Consider the following 14,005-nt stretch of genomic DNA (forward strand, 5'->3'; position numbering starts at 1 on the left):
TTTCAACATTTGGTCCTTTAGCAGTGATGAGAAAGTGATGTCGCAAGTTGTGGTATCACCTGGTCCGAGTGGATGTAAAAAGCAGACAGGACTGCTGTCCAGACTAGAAGCAGCTGCTTCTTCACATAAAGTTCTTTAAATAGCTGTTCCACTTTCATAGCAGTTACCTAGAAAATGAATCAATTTTTTCAAATAAATTAGACCATAAAGAACATATGAACCATTGAGGCTGTTCACAGTTAAGGTATGATGGTCTTAATGGGATGAAGCTGGAACACAAAAAGTTCCATTTAAACATAAGAAAAAACTATTTCACTGTGAGAGTGATGGAGCAATGGAACAGGCTGCCCAGGGAGGTTATGGAGTCTCCTTTGGAGGTCTTTAAGACCTGCCTGGATGCATTCCTATGCGGCCTGATCTAGGTGGACGTGCTTCTGCAGGGGGTTTGGACTAGATGATATCTAAAGGTCCCTTCCAACCCTACCATTCTGTGATTCTATGGTCTGTGCTACTCTTCCAACTAGTCCAAGCATCAAGCACAGACAGAACTGTTTTGCATGGGAGAATTCTTTTATAAGAACTCATCTGTAAGATTTGCTAGGTAACTGATATAAAATGCCAACTATATTATTTGGAAAGAGAAAAATTAATTTGGAAAGAGGAAAAACAGTGACATCAGCTGCCATCTGAATAGGATTAGTGCACAATCAAAAGCAAGACTGGATGCAAATTTTTAATTCTGGTTCTGCACCAATCAATATAGTTGAGGACAACTTCCAAAGGAGCTGCTGAGGAAAGCAGGCTGGCTCTCTCATGTAAATTGCATGAACTTTGGCTGCAAATTTGGTATTTTCATTTATCATGATGCTATTAGCAAAGCAGTTAGTGAAGGTAGTCCTACTGTAATACAGTCCCAATCAGACTGTCAGAATTATGGACTAAAATGACAGTCCAGGGAATGAGAATGTGGAACACCAAGGTCAGTGGAGAAGGAGAGGGAGGAGGGTGCTCAGGCCCTGTAAGAAAGACTAAAATGACAAGTAATTGCTGCACCCTAGAGGACTGCATGTCAGAAGAGGTTTTCCCACTTTCCTTTAGAAACTTAATTTTACTGGATGGCTTGTCTGCCTTTGCACCAAACCTAGGAAAATACAGGCCAGTAAGTCATGCTGATACTAACGTTTAATGTAGAAGAATACAATTGCCAATTGCTGCATTGTCTTTCCATTAGTGGGGCTGTCAGACAGGCAAGTTTGTGTTAGCTTCATTTGGAAAGTGAAGTATTACTTATTTGCCTGGTTTTATTTTAACTTATGAGGTATTTACATGAACATACTGTGCTTTAACTTAGACAGCTAGCATACCAGCTAGCATACCACCCACAGGGTCAACCTCTATCACTTCTACCTACTCTTTGCCTAGCTAAAAAGTTAACGTATGCAGTCTGCTCTTAAATGCCTGGAATCCTTTATGATAATTGCCATCAATGTAAAGTGCAGCACTCTTCTAAATCAAAACAGTAATGATGCAGAGCTGATGTTTGTTCAATGGGCCTGTTTCTTTGCCAAGCCAGTTATCCCAGCTGAAGCTCTGGTGTAGAAGATATAAGATAGTGAGAACTAAGCCCACAATCTAATAGTACAAAAGAATCCATTGAGGCAAGTCAGGCAGAGAGCATGTTTCCTTGTAGTTATCCATCAAACAGTCATGGAACAGGTGAGTCAATAGCAATTAGCATTGTTCAACAGGCTGTGACTGAAGAGGGAGGAAATCAAATTAATACTAATTATATCTTTCATTCATCATGTCAGTGCATAGCCACTTAAAAATATATAGGTCATATAAAAAAACACTACATGCATGTGTGATTGTACACTGTTTTTAGCATAGTATGTCAGCCTCCCTGACAACTCTTGAACTTGTTGCTCAATTAGCCCAAATTTGAGAAGGAGATTGCATTGCAGCTACAGTGTAATAAAGATCAGCAGCCTGGTAAAGCAGAGAATAAGAGCCCAGTGCTCTGCACTGGAGGAAGGATAGGCTGAGTGCAATCAATATCCTGCAGCTTTAGCAGCAGCCAACTGGAGGCTACACTGGCAAAACTCAGGAATGGTGCTGGTTCTCTACTGGGCAAGAGGCAGTACAAGGAGAAGTGGGATATTGCAGGGAAGAGAATGGTGCTGTTTAAGGACAAAACCATAGATCTGTAGGAAATCAGGCTTCATTACCTCAACTTCTGCTAGAACAACTTGTTTATAAGCTCAAGATTCCAAAGGGTGTTGTATATTCTAAGAGTGATTAGTGATAATAAGAAGGACAAAACAAGTGGAGTCTCATTGTCTGTCAGCCACAGCCATTTCCCTCAACCCATCAGGCATACAATCCTATTTCAGTAGTATAGCCTGATGTAATTGCTTTTGAAGAGGTAAGAGTATTACCATAAATGTTTTGTGTAGTTTATTTACACAGTTAAAAATGTACTGTTATCTGCCTGTGGGACTAGGTGATCTATGTATCAGGTTCAACAGGGCTTTTAAAAAGTTATAAATCACCCAAATGAGTTGAAAGTGAGGTTAGAATATTATAATGACAGGACTAATTTAGACAAGGTACTGGATAACTTAGGTTTATTGAAGCATTTGAGAAGACAGTAAATAATATGACACAATTGTAGTAAGACAGAAGCACATCATTACTTCCATGTCTTTCTTAATTTTCACAAGTATAGCCAATACTTGTTTGTTGGCTTTTCAAAATATGTCTAGCAGCATCCAAGAGGATTTATCAAAAACGTCAACAAATTGTGCTTAACCACCTCCACTCGTGGTTGAGTAGGTGTGTAATAAAACTGTTCTCTTAGCCAGAAGGACTTTTACAGTAATTCAGTTTATTTTGAAATCTGATCCCCAGCTAGCACACAAACAGGTATTGTGACTGATAAGCTTGGCTGTTACCAGTGATGTCCAATGGTAGGACAAGGGGCAACAGGTAAAAGCTGGAGCATAAGAGGTTCCAAATATAAGGAAAAACTTCACTGTGAGAGTTACAGAGCACGGGAACAGGCTGCCTGGATGGGTTGTTGAGTGTCCTTCTCTGGAGACATTCCAAACCCACCTGGATGACTTCCTGCGTAACCTACTCTAGGTGGTCTTGATCTGGCGGGGGGAGTTGGACTAGATGATCTTTTGAAGTGCCTTCCAACCCTTCAGATTTTGTGATTCTGTGATTATGTGCATTTAAAATTTAATATTATATTGTCTTTCCATCAGTCCTTAAATTCACAGTGTATTTCCAATATCTAGTAAATGCAACACCTTTTTATCCAGATTTTTTAATTATGTTATGAGATCCACTTGATGAGGTACAGTTTACTGTAGGTTAGTATTAGTTGATGGCCCATGCATTTCAGGCTTGACTCTTGGTACCTAAGTAAAGATCAACAGTTTGAAAGGGAAAGCAGCATTCAAGATTGGATAAACTGATTTATGAAAATAGAAACCTGACCTTTACTAAAATAAATCTACGTCTGCCAGATATAACAAGCCAGATCCTGCTAATAGCTAGTGCACTAGCACCAGTTGAAGGAGGCTGGTTGATTGTGTGTCAGTCTCTAAACTGCATACTGGTTTTGAGCTCAAGAGTTTTCCCTGGGCCATTCCAGTCTGGGATCCCAATAATTCTATCTGCTGGGTCAGTGTATAGTATTATCCTAGTTGTCCTTGCTAGCATTGGCTATCACTATATTGTGAAGCTTTGTAACAAACAGAAAATTCCAAATTGCCACTGAGCCAGGTGTGGGAAGTTCTACAAGCACTAAGTGCATTCCATAAGAGCACAAAGGTTTTAAAATTCTAAGACCAACCTTCAGCTAGCATAAAGGCTGTTTTAGGGGTGTCACAAGCCAATTTAATTCATATTTTACGATAAGCAAAGAAACAAATCTATTGTGTACATTTTCCTAGCTTTACCTGCTCTTGGAATGCCTGGCTCTGTTTCAGAGGAAGTAAGATCTGCATCTGATTTGCCTTGTCAAATATAAGCAGGTTTATTATTCAAGCTCCAAAAGGAGCTGTAAATGTTTAAATCATACACAATAAAGATTTCAAACTTTACATCTTGCTTTAGGCATATACACAACCAGGCACATCATCTTTTCTAGCATGTAATTTCTCAGAATGTAAATTTCAATGCAGTGGTTGTCATGTATTTTATGTTCTGTGCACACCAATCTTGGCAAAGTCATTTTGTTAGAAGCAATAAACTAAATACTCAGGCCTGGGATGAACATGAAAAGAAAACAGCAGTAAGTCTGAGCATTTGTCTTTGTTACTCAGGTTGTTTCAGTTTTTTTAATCTTCAGAAGATGATTGTAGTGGTTTTGTCTGTGTGTGGGGGGTTTTTGTGGGGGGGTGGGTACAGTGGTGTCTTCTTTAAACAGAGAGCTGCCAGAAGCTTCCCGTGTAGCTGATAAGGACAGGGCCAGTCAATTCTAAGATGGGCCCACCACTGACCAAGGCCTGGCCAATTAGTGACTGAGGTCACACCTCTGTGAATCACATACTTGAAAAGGGGAAGAAGATGCTGCATAGTTGCTAAACACCAGGAGCAACAGGGAGGGAGAATGTGAAAACATCTTCACAGATACCAAGGTCAGTGGAGGAGGGTGCTTAGGCCCTGGAAAAGATTCCCTGTGGTGAGGACCATGGTGAGGCAGCTGTGCCCCTGTGGTCCATGGAGGCCCACTGGGATCAGAGATCCACTCACAGTCTGTGAGACCTGGGAGTCCTGATTGATAATAAGCTAAATATGAGTCAGCAATGTGCCCTCGTGGCCAAGAAGGCCAATGGCATCCTGGGATGCATCAAGAAGAGTGTGGCCAGCAGGTCAAGGGAGGTTCTGCTCCCTCTCTACTCTGCCCTGGTGAGGCCTCATCTGGAGTCCTGTGTCCAGTTCTGGGCTCCCCAGCTCCAGAGGGACAGGGACGTGCTGAAGAGAGTCCAGCGCAGGGCCACCAAGATGATCAGGGGACTGGAACATCTTTCATATGAGGAAAGGCTGTGAGAATTGGGGCTGTTTTAACTGGAGAAGAGGAGATTGAGGGGGGATCTTATTAACATTTATAAATATCTAAAGGGTGGGTGTCAGGAGGTTGGGACATCCTTTTTTTCTATTGTAGCTAGCAACAGGACAAGGGGTAATGGGATGAAGCTGGAACACAAAAAGTTCCATTTAAACATAAGAAAAAACTATTTCACTGTGAGGGTGAGGGAGCCCTGGCACAGGCTGCCCAGGGGGGTTGTGGAGTCTCCTTCCTTGGAGGTCTTCAAGACCCTCCTGGACATGTTCTATGCAACCTGATCTGGGTGACCCTGCTTCTGCAGGGGAGTTAGACTGGATGATCTCTAAAGGTCCCTTCTAACCCCTGCCATTCTATGACCCACGTTGGAGAAGTTTCTGAGGGACTGTCTCCCATGCGAGGGACCTCACAGTGTAGCAGTGGGAAGTGAGGAGGCCTCCCCCTGAGAAGCAGCAGCAGCAAAGTCCATCTGTAGTGATCTGACCACAATTCCCATTCCCCATCCTATGTGCTGATGGGGTGGAAAGGAGTCCTGGGAAGAAGGACGGGTGAGGTAAGGTGTTTTAAGATTTGGTTTTATTTCTCATTTTCCCTGCTCTCTTCTGATTGTTCATTAATAAAACCATTTCTCCCCAAGTTGAGTCTGTTTTGCCTGTGACACTAATTGCTGAATGATCTTTCTGTCCAGTTTAGGATGGGGAGTGACAGAAAAACTTGTTGGTTATTTAGGACCCAGCGAGGCCTGAACCACCACAACGATGATCAAATCAAATAAATATGCATGTCAGCAATATGTACACCTTTAATGAATAAACAACTCCATTTGAAAACAGGAAAATGGGCTGGCTGTGTATTACTTGCCTTTTTGCTTCCATACAACAGCTGTAAAATATTTGGTTGAACATCCTGAAGTTCTTACTTTCCAGAGCAACTAAGAGTTGCTGGGCATAGGCAGGCAGAGAAGGGCAGAGTATGCTTCAAAATTAATATCGTGCTTATATTAGTAAACAGGGAAGAGTAACATCTGCAGCAAATGCTGGTTTGGACCAGGTCTGGTCTGTCCTACAGACTACAGAACATTACCTGCAGGAAAGCATTATGTCTGCATCTCACAGGTCAGTTTCCTTCCAAAAGGAATGCAGTTTGCATTTGAGATGTGAACCTAAGTGGTGAGGATGGGGACATGCACTCAAAAAGTCCACTCCTGATAGGAAATGCCAATGTAGGTGCACGGGGTATAAACTTGAAGTTAACTGCACTTGCATCTTGCAGGGAAGACAGGGTACTCAGGTCACAGATGCTTTGAGACAAGTTACTTTAAATACAGAATTTTCACTTCACAGACAATATTCTGGTTTTGTTTTTATTGAAAAGCATTTTATAACGTTCTTCGGATAGTTTGAAGATTACTTTCATTATTTAGTAAATATTAGAACACCAAATACTTTTTCACAGTTTTCACTGTTGGGTATTTTTACTCTTTACACTGTTTCATTCTAATGTATGTGGTTTTGTGTTTGTTTTGAGAGGGATCATCATTAGTTTTCCCATGGCCTTTTACTTCACTAGAATGTCCAGAACAGAATTTAGTAAGCTTTTAATTGAACTGTGTTATCCAACAAATACTTTTCTTTCTTGATGCAGCATTTAAATGTTTTGTGAAAAGGCTTTACAAATAAGATAGAAAAAGAATAATTTTCATCCCAGCTGAGTACTGTGGCAGTGACAGATTCCTGGAAAAGCTGCAAGATACAGTAGTAGTTATAGATAAGTTACATGTGTATTTCGTACCTTAATACCTTATATTCCGTGTTTTAAGATTTCCATTGACAACGATAAATAGTCCTGCACTGCAATGTGCTTTATACAATAAAGCAGAATGACTGGTCTGTTCTAAAACATACCCAATAAAACATTAAGGCTCATTCACCCCTGCAGCTCATGGTTCAGGTCAGTGCTTCTGTTTGACCAGTGTTTTGGAGTCAGAACTTTGCTGGCTGTAACCCACAGGTTCCTATTTTGGGTCTCTACGATTTCTCATCAAATCAAAGTTCCTGCTTGGTCCTCTGAAGAACTTTATTCAAGAACAGCACACTCATCAAATGGTTACTAACAACAGAAATAGGCATCCAGACAAAAACTTGGATGATTTACGTGCACGGAAATGAGTGATAACACTGGAGAGTATGAGACAGAATAAAAGTTTAGTGACCTGTGACATAGGTAACTGAAGTAAGTGCTAAGCTCCAGTGCATTGTTTCAGTAGGTTTCAGGCCTCTTCCAACCCCATACACACCTGAAAGTCACTTCTGTGTTTTTGGAAGAGAAACATAAATTACAGAAAGTACTTGGTTTTGAATATCTTCCAGGGGTAGTGGCATGGTTTAGCCTGGCAAGCAGCTACCACCACAGGGCTGTTTGCTCCCTCCCTCCCTCCCCTTGGGATTGGGGAAACAATCAGAAAAAAAAAAAAAAAAAAAAGGTAAAACTCATCAGTTGAGATAAAGGCAGTTTAACAAGACAGAAAAAGGAAAATAAATGATGTACAAAACACATGATGCACAATGCAGTTGCTCACCTGCCCCAGACTAAAGCCCAGCCCGTCTCTGAGCAGCAGGCTACCACCCCACCCAGCCATGTTCCCTGGTTTATTGTTCAGCAGGAGCTCCATGGTATGGAAGAGCTCTTTGACTAGTTTGGGTCAGCTCTTCTGGCCCTTGCTTCCTCCCAGCCTCTTGTGTTCCCCTCAGCCCACTCACTGTAAGGACAGAGAAAGAAGCAGGAAGGGGCTTGGTACTGTGCAAACCCTGCTCAGCCATAACCAAAACATTGCTGTGTTTGTCAATGCTGTTTTCAGCACAAATCCAAGAACACAGCCCTATGGGGCGGAAACTTCACTGTCTCCCAGCCAAACCCAGGACAAGTAGCTAAACAGAGATCACTACGTCATTAAGCTACTTGGCACTGGATCAAAATTTACAGGTCTAGAGGCACTCAATGAAGGAAGCAATCGATTAAAATGTTGTTCAAAGAATTATGAAAAATATCTCTACAGCGCAAAGGATTAAAATACCATTTTTATTGATTTTCTTTATTTGAAAGTTAGAGTAAGACATGGATAAATACATTATTTCACAATACAGGAAGGAAAGAGTGCTCTACAGCTAGAAAGAGAGGTACAAGCTAGTTTGATGCAGGCTGTTTATAAGATAAAGCAGTGAAAGCTTTTCTGATGTTGGCAACAAATGCAGAAAAATTGTTTGTTTCTCTCACTTTGAGCTGGAATTCTGCTATACAGTCCAGAGGAGGAATACAGGAAGTCACTAAAATGACAAATTTCCAGAAAATTAGACTATTATTAAAAATTAATTATTAAAAAATGCACTATCAGTGTTTCTCCACACTTATGCAATACAAACATAGTTTGTTATCTTACTATGTTTTAGCTTCCCCCAGCATTTTTTGAGTAACTTATTACATAATTTTATTTCAAAAACAAAGCCTCAAAAACTACACTTTTTTTGGATTTTCAGAGCTCCCACTCAGTGCTGTGCTCATTGATTTTTTACAGCAATTCCCAGTAATCCATAGCCCGTTTAAATATTGAAACCACTTTCCTATACATTTTTGTTGCCCTGCAGGCAGGCAGAGCGGAAACTGATGTAGCCCAGCATGTGATAAGCTTTTAACTTCAGCACAGTTTAGTTCTGAAGTAGTAAAAACAGAAATCTACAGAGCCCATATCTAGAGGCACAGCAGAGCAATAGTAGCATCCATCCAGAAGCTACTCAGCACAGCACTCGAATTACCACTGCTGTCCTTCATAACTAAGATCTGTGTTGCGAAACCTGCTTTAAGATCTGAGAGGCTGTACTCTTACAGCAGAGGAATGCTGCATTTCAAGTTTGAATCTGTCTCCTGTGCGACACAACTTGTTTTTAATCTTTTCTAGGTTTCTCAAATAGGTTGAAATATTCTTGTCAGCATAAACACTCAACTTACATAAAGGGAAGAAGCGGCAAACTGAAGTATTTATCTATCTGTGCATATCTCTGCTCTCTCTTGCTTTGCTTGACACAAAGTAAAGGACCCCACAAATGGAGGGGAGTAAAGATAAGCAGCTGTTATTTCATATAAATTAACATGAGAAGCTTAAAGTATATTACCATTTTTGCAATATTTTTCACTCGAAAACAGGAAGATAAAGCTCACAAGTAAACTGCACTTTATTCCTCTCCCCCTTTTATCAAATAGGAACAATTACATCCTGTCCTCTTGCTTAGGTATTCAAAATTCACATACCTTGATAATCTCCCTGCTCATTTAGGGAAAGGGTGAACACATAGGGCTTGTCAGGGTCTTTGTGGTCAATGTGTCTGAATATAAACTGTAATTGTTCATCTAAAGAAAACACAAATAGAATTAACACCTCTGCTGGAGAGTCACAATTGGAAAAAGATTCCACAATACAAAGCTACAGTTTCAATTAATTTTCTTAGAACACTGGACAAATTAAGCTAACATGGTCTCTCTGAAAGACAAACGCATATTAACATACCATATTTTGACATTTGAGAGACAAGGGCAATGCCTGAGCTCAGCTGTGTAAGCCAGTATGTTCTTCACAACCCGACGCGAACCACACTGGATCACTGCACAAAGAAACTACAGAAACTTACTGTCAATTCTGCGGATCTCCAATCCAAGCCGCTCTTCAAACAACACTTTGGACTTGCACAGTTGCTCCACTCTCTCCTTAGCAGCTTTGTTTTTAGAAGATATTACTAGAATTTTTAAAAAACCCCCATAAGTATCATAGTCAAAGAAGCATATAAAAAGTCCTTAGAACAGCAGGAATAGCCCATCAAGAGCAAGTGTTGAAAACCATTCCTCCTCTAATTAAGAAAAATGTACTTATTATCCTTTGCTTGCTTACTTACTTTCCTTTTTCTTCATCAACTCTTCTTTAAGCTCTTGGATACTGTCAGTCAAGTTCTTCTTTTGCTCCTCTTCTTGATTTAGGTTAGACTTCACAGCCATCAAATGCTCTTGTTTTTCTGATATGCGTTGGCTCTGCTGGAGAATCTCTGAAAGGAGGCAAGAAAATATATAGACAGCTGATTAATTAGGTCTCAGCTTTGAGGTGAGTTATTTGAAGAAAACCTAGTGAAATGCATGCTATCTCAGCTGAAAAGAGAAATAAGCATAACTGCATTAAGACCATCAAATAGAAGCTTAAAGTGGAAGTTACTCAAAAGAGAAGCTACTATTAAGGAGCTCCTCTGATATTTCAATTGGGTGCAATTTGTTCCTAGTGCCAGAACGATATACATCTGCAAAGCAGGAGGATGGTGGATCTGTCCTCAGACAAACAACCTGACAGTGAGGAATAAAAAACACTTGCTGATAGGAGAGTTGCAATTATTTTTACTTGATACTTTTGTTTAGCTACAAAATTCAGAGAAGTTAATCACAGACTGATTATATTCTATTGTAATATGGAAGATGCACAAGTACTCTCAAAATGTTTAACTTCACTAAGCAATTTTCTTTTCCTATTACAGACTGATACTTTGTTGTTTTAAATATTTTAGCACCAAAGCTACTACACAGAAAACTGTTACCAGACCTTTATTTTTTTACATCATCAATGAAGTTTTTCAATAAGCTGGCTTTGACTTGCACTTTACTTCCTGTAACTGACCAAATATGTTTGGTTTTAATTTTATCTTCATTATGATGCTGTTGTTTACCTTTTAAAATAGACACTTAAACATATTATTCAGCTGTATTAAGTTAATTTTAGAACAATTAGACACAATAAATAAAAGACCATACTGTACCATTGCTATACTCCTGAATTTTATCGATCATCAGGTCCCCTTCTTTCAGCTTTTTGGACCATTTTTCTGTAATGGAAAGTTATTTCAGTTATCCGAAAAAGTTTGATAACTTGGAAAAAGCAGAGGTAACAGGAACACACAGCCTTTGTACCTGAAAGCACTTTTATGGACTCCTTACATGAATCTCTTAGTGCTAAAGTCTGATTGATCTGTTCAGTGCCATAAATGCTTTTTAGTTTGGTCCAAAACTCCTTCATTTCACTTTCAAAGAGGCTTATTTCATCTTCTGTCTTTATATTAGCCATAGTGCTGCAATAAACAAGTGAATAAATGCAGTGTCAAGACACAAGACAACAGCAGCAGTTATAGCTCACAAGATAGACCTTCACGGCTGTTTTTATCCCCTCCGGTTTTTTTTACGACCTCTTCCCACAAGTGCTTCTTGTTGTTACCGATACCGCAACAGCAATGACAGAGGGAGCCGCGTTTCTGTTGCGACTCCGCCAGCGACAGGTTATCTGCCCCGCAGCGAGGCGAGGCCCCACACCGCCCCGTCACCGACGGCCGTTTCCAGGCTCCTGGCAGCCCCCCACAGCTCCGCGACATCCCTTCGTCATCCTTCCGCGGGGCCCGCATCGAGCCGGGCCCCCTCCCCACGCCCGCAGCCCGGACCGAGGGCCGGATGGGGACCTTCCCCCTTCTGCACCCGACGAGACCGCTGCGGCCCCGAGAGCCCCGCCGCAGTGCCTGTCTGTCTGCTTGCCGGGCCGGGCCACCAAACGCGCGCACCCACCGCAGCTTTCGAACCGCTGGCGCCTTCCCGCCTCCCTAACGGCTGCTCTCTAACTGGGCGCCACCCCTCACCCACCTCGCAACAAGAGCAGCGCCGATTGGCTCTGCCGTCCTTCCTGCCGCGACGGGAGGCGCAGGGCGTGCCGGGAGCTGAGGCGCTGTTGCTGTGGTGACGGCCGGGCCGCGGAGGCGGTGGCGGCCGATGCTGCCGGGGAGAGGCGGCCGGGAGTCTCTGGGGAGTGGCGGTTCCGATTAAGACGTTTCTCAAGGGCGGTTGGGTGCTGCTCGGAGCCAGGGTCGAGCCAAGGGAGGAGTCGGGCTCCTCTGCGCTCCTCACGCTACAGCTTATTTTAGGTGTCTAGTTTATTCACGGGACGTACTGGGGGCAACCTCGTCGTAAATGTTGTGACACTCCTGGATGCCTAATACTTAAACCGAATTAAATTCCCCTCAGTGAACCGAATCGTGTCGTAAGTGTGGAGCTGTATACCCGTCATCACCCGTGACCGCAGTTCTTGTTGGTGTGAACAAAACCACAATACAGCAGCTTTGCCTGTGCTCCGTCACACACTTGTCACAAGGCTCTGCCATCGTGAATGTCTTCCTTAAGACACTGTGCCTAATTTTTCTATTTGGGTGTATTCCCTTGGCTCTGGATAAGCGCCAGGTTTGTGACACCAGGTACAAGTCTTCACTTTGTCGTGGAAGCTAACTTACTAACCATTTCGTTACCGTAGCTAATTAATTTCTCCTAGCTGTAATTTCTTCAGAGTTATTTAGATGATCTCAGAATAACAGAAATTTAGTAAAGCTTTGAGGATTGTTGTCTGAAACCATTCATCTGATCGAGGTGAACCTTCTTTATCAGATGATCAGACTAGATGATCTTTAGAAGTCCCAACTCCTATCATTCTGTGATTAATTACTGACCCTGCTTCCACCAGTTCCAAAGTCTGAGCTGAGACTGCCAATTATTTGTTGCATTGTTCTTGTATAAACTGTTACTGCTGACAGATTGCCCTTCTACCTGCCTGTATTTCTGTCTCACGTGATTTAGACACCTATTCTTCTGATTTCAGTTTCCTTAGCATTAGGCCTAAATCTGATTGTTAGACCACTGTTTCTTATCTGCTTCAGACTTAAATGTACTGAAGTTGTGCCAGTCCAGGGATGATTACCTAGCCACATATAAATTTGGGCATTATGCAGCCTATACTTTGTTTTTTAACTAGGATCATTTCTCCCTTTTTCCTAATCAGACCTTAAACCTATCTGAGTGAACAGTGCAGTTTAAATGTTGCCCATGACATCACTAACCTTTGTTATTTGAGCTCATAACTTTCTGAATACATAGTTTTCCCAGCCCCTGGAGTTTAGCAAATACAAGTTCAATTAACCTAAACAAATACTGACTTCTAATCCATAATCTTTTGGTGGGTTTTGCAGTCTGGCCTCTTCAGAATTCTTTTTTTATCATAGGTAATAGGTTGACCCCACAGTAGCCAGCACTAGCTCTGAAATGATAGGCATCTTTTTTCATCCGTGAAGTTTTTCTACATTTTATTAGTCTTGTTCTGTTTTTTTAATCTCTTTCTTATCACCAGACTAAATATAGCCTTTGGCACTTGCTAGCACAATGCATACCTTATACGACGGTTTTTTTCTGACTGATTTTTTGAGTCCTTTCTCAGAGTTTTCTAGAGATATAAACTTAAAGTATAACCTGTCCTCAAATGTGTTTTCCCATGGTGAATGGTCCCCACAATCAGCTTACCAACTGCATGTTTAAATGAAGCATGCTGGTTTTCTTTTCAAACTGACAGCTCTTACCAACCACAAACAGAAATGTGGCCTCATCACCCAATCTAGCACAAGTCATATACTTCTCATGCTCTGTTACCTCTGATTCAAGAGGCTCCATAGTCAAAAAAGGTTGCACACAATCTTACTGTAACTCTTATCCCAGATGTTTGTTCTGAATTTTTTTTTCTACATATCTGTTGTACCAAGCCGCATGAAAGCAAGTCATGGATGGAAGACAGTGTCAACAGGGATTTGCCCTATATCTAGCACCACGAGCTCTGCTGAAAACAATGTAATTACACCATGTACCCCTTGTCTGCATTGGCCAGCTCTTCATGGTTACTTGGTTAAACTTGTGGTTCTGAGAAGTGTGACAACAGCAGCAACCTGACTTAACCTGTAGTCAAACTGAAGGGCAGGCTAGTGCCAATAAACATCTGTTGGTTGTTTTTATTGCTGTCTCAAAGTCTATACTGGGCTCTTCCAGTGC

At 41.5% G+C, this 14,005-nt stretch overlaps 1 protein-coding gene across 2 annotated transcripts; it reads right to left on the minus strand.

The window, feature by feature from the left end:
* Nucleotides 1–8,184: 8,184 nt before the first annotated feature.
* On the minus strand, nt 8,185–11,760 carry SPC25 (SPC25 component of NDC80 kinetochore complex). Of its 2 annotated transcripts, none has more exons than XM_062005069.1 (7): nt 11,714–11,760; nt 11,072–11,229; nt 10,921–10,986; nt 10,018–10,164; nt 9,757–9,861; nt 9,380–9,478; nt 8,185–8,400 (listed from the first exon to the last, which is right to left on the minus strand). In XM_062005069.1, exons 2-7 carry the CDS (start codon nt 11,223–11,225, stop codon nt 8,261–8,263), a joined length of 711 nt encoding a protein of 236 aa, XP_061861053.1. In that variant the 5' UTR covers nt 11,226–11,229; nt 11,714–11,760; the 3' UTR covers nt 8,185–8,260. The 2 variants fall into 2 exon arrangements, with proteins under 2 accessions (XP_061861053.1, XP_061861054.1); XM_062005070.1 differs by lacking the exon at nt 11,714–11,760 and adding an exon at nt 11,304–11,375.
* Nucleotides 11,761–14,005: the final 2,245 nt, after the last annotated feature.

Source organism: Colius striatus, chromosome 11 (assembly GCF_028858725.1).
Source record: "Colius striatus isolate bColStr4 chromosome 11, bColStr4.1.hap1, whole genome shotgun sequence".
Taxonomy (NCBI): domain Eukaryota; kingdom Metazoa; phylum Chordata; class Aves; order Coliiformes; family Coliidae; genus Colius; species Colius striatus.